Source organism: Dendrobates tinctorius, unplaced genomic scaffold, assembly GCF_039654945.1.
Source record: "Dendrobates tinctorius isolate UK_male_01 unplaced genomic scaffold, ASM3965494v1 ptg000161l, whole genome shotgun sequence".
NCBI lineage: Eukaryota > Metazoa > Chordata > Amphibia > Anura > Dendrobatidae > Dendrobates > Dendrobates tinctorius.
Genome location: NW_027361828.1, coordinates 1,617,895 through 1,630,225, shown reverse-complemented (window position 1 = coordinate 1,630,225; position 12,331 = coordinate 1,617,895). Strand labels below are relative to the sequence as shown.

At 41.9% G+C, this 12,331-nt stretch overlaps 1 protein-coding gene across 3 annotated transcripts in view; it reads right to left on the bottom strand.

The window, feature by feature from the left end:
- The window catches only part of IL15 (interleukin 15), a 105,304-nt gene that overhangs the window by 21,375 nt on the left and 71,598 nt on the right, over positions 1-12,331 (bottom strand). For 2 of the 3 annotated variants that reach the window (XM_073549775.1, XM_073549774.1), the window contains 2 exons: positions 11,474-11,518; positions 2,431-2,580 (listed from right to left, as the gene is read on the bottom strand). In XM_073549775.1, the coding sequence (XP_073405876.1) occupies positions 2,431-2,580; positions 11,474-11,518 (195 nt within the window). The remainder of the gene's footprint in view (positions 1-2,430; positions 2,581-11,473; positions 11,519-12,331) is intronic. The other variant, XM_073549776.1, reaches the window with a different exon arrangement.

The window sequence follows — 12,331 nt, the reverse complement described above, 5'->3', positions numbered from 1 at the left end:
ATGAATTTCTTTTGGGGGGTGGCTTACCCCATTCTGCGTGTGGTAAAATTGATAAAGCAGTTTTATTCTTCGGGTCAGTACGGTTACAGCGATACCTCATTTATGTCATTTTTTTAAGTTTTGGCACTTTTATGCAATGAAAACAATTTTATATAAAAAATAATTATTTTTGCATCTCTTTATTCTGCGAGCTATAACTTTTTTATTTTTTCACTGAGAACGCTGTATGGTGGCTCGTTTTTTGCAGGACAAGATGACGTTTTCAGCGGTACCATGGTTATTTATATCCGTCTTTTTGATCGCGCATTACTACACTTTTTTTTCAGCAGCATGATAATAAAGCGTTGTTTTTTGCTTTGTTTTTTAAGGGGTTCGCTAAAGGGGCTAACTAATAGGACAGTTTTATAGGGTGGGTCGTAACAACGTGGCGATACTAAATATGTGTACTTTTATTATTTCGTTTTTTTTTATTTCCAAAAAATGAATTAGGGAATATTTTTTTTTTTTATTTAGCGGTTTTTTTATAAATTATTTTTACACTTTTTTTTTTTTTTTTTTTTTACTTTATTACATTGTCACGGGGGGGGGACATCACTGTCATGTGTCAGATCGCTGATCTGACACGTCACACAGCGCTGTTACAGATCAGCGATCTGACAGGGGCTGCATAAGGCTTCCTCATGCCTGCACTCTGCTGGCACTGAGGAATCCGCCTCCCTGCAGGCCTCCGAAGGCCCCCGTGGCCATATTGGATCCGGGGGACCTGCAGGGAAGGAGGCCCCCAAAGCAGCGCAGCACATTGTGATGCACTGGGGGTCGCAGGGAAGCACAGAGGGAGCCCCCTCCCTGCCGATGCTTCTCTAAACCCCGGTACACTGCGATCATGTTTGATCGCAGTGTGCCAGGGGTTAACGTGCCGGGGGCGGTACGTGACCGCCCCTGACACATAGTGCCGGGTGTCAGCTGTGATAATCAGCTGACACCCGGCCGCGATCAGCGGCGCCCCCCCCCCCCCCCCCCCCCGAGGGCACCGCTGATCGCTATGACATACTATCCAGTCCATGGGCACTAAGTCCATGGGCACATGGACAGGATAGTACATCCAATGTCAGAAAGGGGTTTAAAAAAAAAAGGTGGGTCAGCTTTGGAGATTTGTGCCCTCAGATAACTTTGACCCAGGTTTCAGACATTAATTAGCCTGTTAGGGTTATGGCTCGTTCACCATCATTGTTAGGAAAGGCCAGGTGATGCAAATTTTCCAGCTTTATAAAAACTTGGCCTCCTCTGACCTTGTGCGAAAAAAACAGCAGCCATGGTTTCTTCTAAGCAGCAGCCAGAGTCAGAACAATGCAAAAGAACATCTAAACAAGCCTGATGCATTTTGGAAACATGTCGTGTGGCTCAATGAGGTTAAAATAGAAGTTAGCCACAATAATCAAGAGAAAATGGCACAGAATTTCAGGAAAAGAACATTTCACCAACCATTAAGCATGGGGGTGGTTACATTAATCATGCTTTGGGGTTGTGTAGCAGCCGATGGCATGGGGAACATTTCATGGGTAGAGCGATGAATGGATTCAATGAAATTTCAACAAATTCTTGATGCAAACATAACACTATCTGTAAAAATGCTGATGATGAAAAGAGGATGGCTTCTACAAATGAATAATGATCCTTAACACACGACAAAATCCACAAAAGACTACCTTCAAAAGGCGCAAGCTGAAAGTTGTACAATTGCGTTCACAGTCCCCTGATCTGAACATCATTGAAAATCTGTGGCTAAACCTCAAAATAGCAGTGCATGCAAGACGACCCAGGAATCTCACGGAACTGGAAGAATTTTACAAGGAAGAATGGATGAAAATCCCTCAAACAAAAATTGAAAGACACTTGGCTGTCTACAAAAAGCATTTACAAGCTGTGATACATTCAAAAGGGGTTGTTACTAGGTACCAACCATGCAGGGTGCCCAAACTTTTACATTGGCCCATTTTCTTTTTAGTAATTATTAAAATGTAAATGAAGAAAAAATTTTTTTGCCTAATATACAAATGTGTCATCTTTAACGTTAGGCCTTTTAGAGATCATTTCATCTTCAACTTGCTTAACTGTAACAATAACAGTAATTTTGAACAAAGGTGCCCAAACTTTTACATGTCACTGTATATGTTACTCATCCTGGTAAATATGTTCCCCAGTCTGGGCCCCACTCTGTTATAAATGTTCCCCATTCTGGGCCCATCTTGACATATGCTACTCACAAAAAGTTAGGGATATTTGGCTTTTGGGTGACATTTCAGGATGATCCTAAAATGCACTCTAACCTTTAGGTGAACTTAATGTGACCATCTCTAAACTTTTGAATACTCATGCAATACTCACATATCTACTAATTAAAATTAAGTAAAACATGTTCTTGATACTTACCATATTACTCTCAGATTGATAATAGCTCCGCATATGTTGAAGTATATTGCTAAAGTTCTTGGCTACCTTTTTCTCTAACAAACTGATCTCTTCCAATAATACTTCAAATTCTTTATAAAAGCATTCAAAAATTGATTTGGTACATGTTCCCTGGAAAGAGGATAGAAAAAAAATAACCTGTTCAATAATGCTTACATCAACATTAGAAACAATAAAATGTGCACTGAAATCATTACACTGTTAACATTGACTTTCTTTAATACTAGTATAAAAGTAGTGAAAGCTGTTGACAGTAGTATAAAAATAAAACCCACTAATATATGTGAACAATGAATATATGAATTTTGAACTACATTACTGCTAAATAGACTACAAATAAATTTGAGGTGGTTTGCACACATTTTGATCAAATTGAGTAGCCTCATCTGCCATCGACAAGGCTACATTTTTAAATGTGAACCCACACTAATAGGCTTACCTCTCCAAAGAAGCAGTTTCTCTTCCTGTTGACAAAGAGGGACTACTGGTGTCATGCTGATTGATAGCTGCCTAATTGAGGGGAGGCGGCTGTCAATCAACATGACGCCAGTAGTTCCCCCCGGTCAACTGCTGCTCTGCTGACAGGGAGTAGCTGAATCTCTGGCAGGAGTAGTCAATGACGGGCGCCAGGTACAACAGACAGGTTGCTGCCTCTGTTAGCAAATGATCAAATGTGTGTCATGTCCCTCTTCCTCTTCTACTCTTCTAGGTGTTTGCAAAAGGATAAGGAAGGATGATGTTTAGGACCACAGTGCAGAAGCATTTTTTTGGTGACTGCAAAGTGATACCGAGATGTGGACAGTGTCACCTAGGACAACTGGCAGCGCCGATCATGTTGGTTGGTGTTCCTAGGAGTATCATGGGCTGGGGTTAGATGCGCACACCATGTCACATGCTAGGATTAGCTACACTAGGTGGTTGGCTTGCTGGAATTAGCTATGCGATATTTATTGCACGCTGGAAATTAGATATGTGAAGTGTATCACGCGCTGGGGTTATACACGCAAAGGGCTTAGATACAGAGCTCAGCGGAATGCATCACACAGAATGTAATTAGATACAGGGCTCAGCAAAGTATCAGGATGCAAGTAGATACACAGTGTAAAACACAGAATAGGTTTACATAAACTGAGTACATCACAGAAGGAGATTAGATACAGTCATGACCAAAAGTGTTGGCACCCTTGAAATTGTTCCAGAAAATTAGGTATTTCTCCCAGAAAATTATTGAAATTACACGTTATGTTATACACATTTATTTCCTTTGTGTGTATTGGAACAACACAAAATAGCAGTGAAAAAAAAGGAAAATTGGACATAATTTCACATAAAACCATAAAAATGAGCCAGAAAAAAATTGTTGAAAGCTTTCAAAAAATCTGGGTAAATAACTGTTTCAACCATGTGATGCTGGATCAAACTCACCTCTGGCAAGTAATGGGTGTGCGCAATATTAAAATAACACCTGAAACCAGATTAAAAAAAAAGGAAGAAGTTGACTCGATCTTTGAATTGTGTGTCTGTGTGTGTCTCACAATGCATGGAGAACAGAAAGAGGAAACGAGATCTTTCTGAGGACTTGACAACCAAAATTGTTGAGAAATAACAATCTCATGGTTACAAGTCCATCTCCAGAGATCTTGATGTTCCTTTGTGCATTGATGAAAGGATGCAAGGCAGAACAGTCTGGATGGTGGATAAGCAGCCTCAATAAAGTTCCAAAAAAATTCAAGCTGAATTGCTATGGCAGGAACCCCAGAAGGTCCCTGACTGCTGACAGAGACATAAAAAAGCTAGAATGCAGTTTGCCAAAATGAACATGAGTAAGCCAAAATCCTTCTAGGAAAGTGTCTTGTGGACATATGAGACCAAAATAGAGCTTTTTGGTAAAGCACATTCTACTGTGTATCAAAAATGGAATGAGGCCTACAAAGAAAAGAACACAATACCTACCTATAATAAAATATGGAGGAGGTTCAAAGATGTTTTGGGGTTGTTCTGCTGACTTTGGCACTGGCTGCATTGACTCTGTGCAAGGCATCATGAAATTTGAAGATTACTAATGGCTTTTGGGTCACAATGTGGTGTCCAGTGTCAAAAAGCTGGTTTTGTGTCTTAGGTCATGAGTTTTTGTGTTGCTCAAATACACAAAAAGGAAATAAATGTGTACAAAACCTGTGTAACTGCTATAATTTTCTGGAAGAAATACTTCATTTTCTGGAACAATTTCAAGGATGCCAACATTTTCGGCCATGACTGTATATGGAGGGTATCACAAAAGGATGTCAGATGCATGGCTCAGAGGGCTGTATCACACAGGATGGGATTAGTTACGGGACTCAGGACACTGTATCCCACAGAAAGGGATTTGATAAAGGACTCAGCAGACAGTATCACACATGATGGGATTAGATACAAGGCTGAGTGAACTGAATCACAAATATTGGGATTAGCTACAGGGCTCAGAAGACTGTATGACAAATGATGGGATTAGGTACAAGGCTCAGCGCACTATATGACATGATGCGATTAGATCCAGGGCTTAGCAGACTGGATGACACATGATGATATTACATATATGGTTCTGCTATGTCATCGCAAAGCCTGCATTACAGACATCTGAATGAGTCTTTACGATATCATAGCAGAGCTCACTCAGTGTTCAGCACGGAGCAGAGTGATGATTACACTGCTGAGTTAACAGCAACGATATGCGCAGGTTGGGCAGCCTGGTATTTTATTACTATTTCCAGTCAACCGACCTGTTCTCACCGCTGGATCAAGTCACCTCCACAGAGTTGGTGTAACTGCTAAAAGCAGTTGGTCAACTCATATTAGTAGCACAATGTCAGGCTGCCTACATGCGCACATCGTCGCTGACTGGCACCTCCGGGCACTGCTCACAGCAGAGCACTGTGAGCGGTAACAGGAGGAAATTGTAGCTCAGTGCACAGCTCTGCACTACAACAAAATGGCACCTTACTCCCCCAACAGCTGTACACTGGAAAGCCCAGTGGTGTGCCCAGTTCATTTCTGAGACAGCGACAGTGTAGGAGATGAGTTTGGACATTGGCCAGGAGCTGTTTTATTTGCGGTGTGTAATTCTCTTTAAAGGGAATCTGTCACCTATATTTAGTGATGTCATGTAAAGATATCACTAAATTGTGCGTCCCATAAGGATTCTAGTAGGGCTTTTGACTCCCCCCGACCCCGCACTTTTGAGGCATAAATACCTTTTTTAGCTTGTTGTGGATGCATGCAAATCGTCGCGGTCCGGTCCGATGGGTGTGGCTTCGGTGTCGTCTCCCTCCACCTCCTCGGCTTGCTTCACGTAATCTTCGTCTGTGAATACCACAGACACCGTTGGTTTCCGCGATTATCGCAATGTAAAGGCCCTGGGCGCCTGCGCAGTATGCTTTGCCCAACTGTGGGCGAAGCATATAATCGCTACTGTGCAAGCGCCGGTATTTTCCAGCATGGTCTATGCCCCGGAAGTGTGTCCTGCATGTGAAGACTTCCGGGGCATGGACCGCGCTGGAAAATACCGGCGCTTGCGCAGTAGCGATTATATGCTTCGCCCACAGTTGGGCAAAGCATACTGCGCAGGCGCCGTGGGCCTGTACATTGCGCAAGCGCGGAAACCAACAGCGTCTGTGGTATTCACAGACGAAGATTACGTGAAGTAAGCCGAGGAGGTGGGGGGGGGGGGAAGACTAGTAAACCACGCCCATCGGACCGGACCGCGGCAATTTGCATGCATCCCCACCAAGCTAAAAAAGGTATTTATGCCTCAAAGGTGCGGGGTCAGGGGGAGTCAAAGGCCCTCATAGAATCCTTATGGGACGCACAATTTAGTGATATCTTTACATGATATCACTAAATATGGGTGACAGATTCCCTTTAACATAATCATGAAGAAAAAATTTCCACTGAATTTTACTTCAGTATCCATTGAAACCAATGACTAAAAGATCTAAAAACAGGGAAGCAGCAAATTTTGTTAAAAACAAATTGTGTCACTCTCAAAACGTTTGGCCACAACTGTATTAGATACACGGTATGGGGCCCTTGGTGCAAAGCCCATGCAATGGAAAGGGTGAATTCTATGGTATATGTGCACTCTATCGGCTGCAGATTCTCTACAATGGATATCTCCTGTGTTGATGTATCCTTATTGTTATTTTAGTAGCCTCAGCTCCTATCGGCTTTCTCTGACTTTACTAGGCAGAGCTGGTGAGGTGGTCATAGACTAGGGTGCAAGTCTATGGGCTGATTTCACTTCTTCCAAGTAATGACAAAAAATGCCATCAGGAGTCAAAGCTGATATGAGATGTAACACTTCAGCAACTCGGTTTGAGCAAATAGTGAGTGATTCTTGGGCTCCCAGTCATCTGAGGCAGGAATCTGATAGTATGGTGTCAGTATAGCTGGCAGAATGATTTAATGCAATATCCTATATAATTTAAGATTCCTTGTCTGTAAAATAAATGGTTTTAAATGTTTTGTGTAAAAAAAAAGTCCCAGTTTTGGTATTGCAACAACTGTATTGACCACTGCTATAAAACTATATAATTTATCCTGCAAGGTGAATACAGTAAAAAAATGAATGCCAAAGTTATCATTTAGTTCATCATACATACTTCAAATGGAATAAAAAATCGATCTTATGTTCCCTAAAGTGGAAACAGCAAAAACTACAGCTCCAAAATGCTAGTAAAAAATATAAAAAAGCCTCCATACACCTATATTGGCTAAATATAAAAATAAAACGGCTCCTGGATTGATGAAAAAAAATAAAAAAAAATTGTCAAGTCCCATTGATTCAGTAATCTGCATACTGCCTTCTCTTATTGACCCATGAGGAAAAGACAGTATTGTCTACTTACTGTATTTTTCAAACTATAGGACACACTTTTTTCCTCCAAAAATGGGGGTTGTGTCTTATAGTCCGGATATATCGGCTCTGGCGGCGGAGTGGCATTGGCAGAACAGCAGGTCACAGGAGGCTGGAGCCGGCATCTGCAGCTGACTCCTGTGCTTGCTGCTAAAGAGAAATGAATATTCACTGCATTCCATGCTTATGGGCGTGGAGGGAAATGAATATTAATTTCTTTAATAGCGTCTTGGTATGATTGGCCCCCAACCCCGGTCCTGGTATGCATGGCCCCATCCTTACGACTGGCCCTCGTCCACACACCCACCCCCATCCTGGTATGCATGGCCCCATGAGAAAACAAAAAACACAAAAACATTACACTTACCTTCCCTTCTTATAATTGGCCCCCACCCCCATCCTGAAATGCATGGCACCATTAAAAAACATTAAAAAAACCAATTACACTTACCTTCCCGGCGCTCCCTCGCAGCATTTTGATCAGACGCCAGCACCTGCTTTATGCTTGTAAGCAGCACATGACAGGGACATCATGCGCTGCTTGCAAGCCAAAGGGCAGATGCCAGAATACTCTTCAGTAGCGGGCAGTGTCAGCTGCTGCTACAGGGCGGTCACGAGTGCCGCTACTTAAGAGAGATGAATATTCACCTCACTCCACACCCAGAGAGGTGAATATTCATTACTGTTAAGTAGTGACAAACGTGACCACTGGGCAGCTGCAGGAAGGCTCCGTCTGACACTGTGCACGCTACTGAAGAGCAATGAATACTCACTGCTCTCTGCGCACATAGTCCCGGCGAACAGAGCAGTGAGCATTCCGGCAGCTGTGCTCTACATGTGAGCAGCACATGACATCCCTGCCATGCGCTGCTTACAAGCATAAAGAGGCTGCTGGCATCAGAACAAGATGATGGTAGGGAGCGCCGGGAAGGTAAGTGTAATTCTTTTTTTTTAATGTTTTTTAATGGGGCCATGCATTTCAGGATGGGAGTGGGGGCCAATTATAAGAATGGGGCCATGCATACCAGGACCGGGATGGGGGCCAATCTTACCAGAATAAGGATGGGGCCATGCATACTAGAATGAGATGGGGGCCCTACATACCAGGATAAGGATGGGTGCCATGCATACTAGGACAAGATAGGGGCCCTGCATACCAGGATAAGGATGGGGACCCTGCATAACAGGATAGGGATGGGGTCATGCATACTAGGATGAGATGGAGGCCCTGCATACCAGGATAGGGATGGGGTCATGCATACTAGGATGAGATGGGGGCCCTTCATACCAGGATAGGGATGGCGCCATGCATACTAGTATAGGGATGAGGACAATCATTTCTGCCAGGATAGGGATGAGGGGGCCATGCATACCTGGATAGGGATCCATGCATACCAAGATAGGGATGAGAGGGCCATGCAGGGTAGGGATGAGGGGGCCTTGTGTATCAGGATGGGGATGAGGGGACCATATATATCAGGACAGGGGATATTAAGTACAGAATTGACCACATTTTTGCTTCCATTTTTTTTCCTAATTTTCTCCTCTAAAACCTAGGTGCGTCTTAAGATCTGATGCATCTTATAGTCTGAAAAATATGGTAGATTAGTCACATGGTGATTGAGGATCCCTACCTCCATATAATATACATTTATTGCTGTGTCTACGTTGTTTAGAGAAAACTTCACTACTGTCCCTTCAGTTTCCATCGAAGAGCAGACCTCCTAGGTGTCTATAGTCATGTCAAGGATTTTCTTTTTTTTTTTCTTCTTTAACAGATTTGGATATATTACTCAAATAGCATATGGAGGTAAACGTAATGACAATTAAATTCAATAAATTAGCAAAAACACACTGATGTTGCAATAATTTATTAAATCTGTAGCTTTCTGAGATATGGTCTCACCGTACCCTCTGATACAATGAAGAATTCAGAGTGGATTTTTTATACTGATCTGTCCTGGACCTGTTGCCAAAAAGCAGCCACAATCTATAAGGGCTCACACATAGACAAATTATGGCTCTGCATGCGAGTATAAACTGAAACACAAAACAATTGAATTCTTCAAAGAGAAATATTTTTATAATAAAATGAAAAAATACATAAAAGCAAAGTTATTAAAGAAAAAAAGTAATCCACTTACGGTGCATACTGCTATTTTAAAAGGACACTGCTGTAGAGCAGGCCTGCACAACATACGGCACACGAAAGGATTTGTTGCGGCCCGCAGAGCTGTCCGGGAGATGCTGGTTTCCTTTTTCCTATATTCAAATGAATTTGGGTCTTTCAGACATGGACACATTTGAACAACTGAGCACCGGGACTGAGGCAGAAGAGCGCCCATCAAGAGCACCCCGGCTCGACGTGCAGAGTCATGATGAGGTCCGCACCCTTCTGACCTCATTACACTGCTGCTGGCACTGGCGCCGCAGAGGCAGAAGTCAAGGCAGGCACTGGTAAGCGCTCTATAGAGGTGCAGAAGATTAATGTGCTATCATTGTAGAGCAGAGGTGGTTTATGTTACTGTGAGGGAACATAATAGGGTGGTTATTGTGAAAGGGGCACAGTATAACAAGAGACAGTGGGGAGTACTTTAAGCAGAAAGGTAATGTGGGGGATGTTTTGAAGAGGAGCTATGTATATGGCAGGGGGGATATTATGGAGAGGGATAGTGTGGGGGGAAATTTTGCAGAGAACCAGTGTGGGGGGAAAATTTACAAAGGACCAGTGTTGGGGGATATTTTGCAGATGACCAATATGGGGGGATATTTTGCAGAGAACCAACATAGGGTGATATTTTGCAGAGGGCCAGTATGAGGTGGATATTTTGCTGAGAGGATGTGTGCGGAGATATTTTGCAAAGGAGCAGTGTAAGGGAGATACTTTGTGCAGGAAGCAGAACAATTACCGGTACTTATTCAGACACATAGCCTGGGAGATTTATATTTTTATATATGGGACCTTATAATGATACTTTAATATTTAAGGGCACCGTGTGGGGAGAGCTGCTGAAGACTGAGTAGATGGAAGTCTAGAGAGATGAGCTCTGGGCGTGAAATCTCATCATAGTCTCTGTACTATGCGACGACAAAAGTTGACAACGATTCAATCAGAGAAGATGTCACCTATGAAGCACTTACGTGTAAATGTACAGTATATTATCAGTGATTCAGTGCTGTGGTTCCTGTATGGTCCACAGTCGAATGATGGCTGGTAACAACAACTCCTAGCAATTGTATATGAGGCTGACTTGAGATTGCAATTGATCGATTTACTAAGGGTGGTGATTTATTTATGTACTGACTGAGGTTCTAGCACTGCATTCATTTACTGATGGTGATTATGACGCTAAACTCCAGTGCTGACAGTGTCTCTGATTTTATACACATGTAACAAACCAAAACATACTTCATGGCTATGTTAAAACTTAATTTAAAATCCTAATTTTTGAAGACTTTTATGAGGATTTGACGAGTTTCTGCATCAAAAACTCAGTGTAAGTTAGTGTATATTTACACTTATTTTTTGGAGCAGAAACTGAGCAAAAACTCTCCAAATGCTCCTCAAATACTTAAAACTTGATTCTGGTGATGCATTAATGTACTGATGGTTCTGGTAATGTAGTCATATACGTACTCCCTTAAATTCGTTGCTGGACTAGGGATTGGTTTAGTATGGCAATGCAGCCCTTTGACCAAAAAAATGTTGTGCACCCCTGCTGTAGATCCACAGGAGAAACTCCTAAACGATGACACATTGCAGGGAGGAACAAAACATTCACACACCTGTGCTACGTTTCGGGGATTCCCTCCCCGTCTTCAAACAAGAGAATTTTAGAGAGTGTGAGACTATCTAATTAATCTTGCTGTGCTTGTTGCTGATTTTTAAACAATCTGTATGCAAAAAGCCATAGTGGAGCTTAAATCTAAGTGCAAGTGCATTCTGATTGCGGAGTTCTGCTGTGCGAGTTACCATTTTCCATAATTGTTCTAGAAAGAGAAGCTTCGTTAACTACGCAAGTAACTCTAGCCAAACAGTGCATGCGAGGTTCTACTAGACAAAGCACCATTATAAGTACTGAGAGTGAGTCATGAGATTTACATACTTACAGTATAATCGTCAACTTTTGCAGTATACAGCTTTAAATCCATTTGCTGCAGTAAAAATACAACATGAGAGCAATTAGAATACTATAAAATATAAGCAAAAGGGTATTACCGACAAAATACACTAATGGCATATCATTAGAAGATTGTAACAAGCCTAGCTGATCAAACGCCCTCCAAATGCTTAGAAAAAAAGAGGCTGCGTCACTTGGTAAAGGGCAGTGATCCTCTTCAATACTAAATCAGATACCCTCCTTAGTCCACACTGTGTAAAAACACAGTCCTACTCATCTTGGCTCAAGGTGATGCATATCACCTGATCAGAAATAACTATGTGTCAAGAGAAAAGACAAAACCACCATCTTTTTAAGGTAGGTGCTTTATGGGTTTCCGGTGATCAGTCTCCTACAAAAAGGCAATTGAGTTGGGAGACATGGAGTCAGAGACAGTAAAAATGTGCTGACTGACTTTAAACATAATATTTCTAGTTAATATTGGTTTATTTATATTCATAATTTTTTATACAGGAAAGATGTATATCTTTGTACCGTGTTAGCCAGTAGATAGAAAAATATTCATAATTGTGAGTCCTCAGTGGTTGATACCTTTTAATGGCTAACTGAAAAGATGGTAACACATTGCAAGCTTTCGAGACTACTCAGGTCTCTTCATCAGGCATTGACTAGTACAACATCTGAAGAATCACATATATATGCACAACACAGCACAGAAAAAATGCAATAGATAAGACAAGTGACGTGAAGCAGAATTATCATTATGGGATAGGGAGAAACATAAATATTGGACCAGTTCAATATTCTATATTCAATATAGGACATTTGGACATTTAGGACATATTGG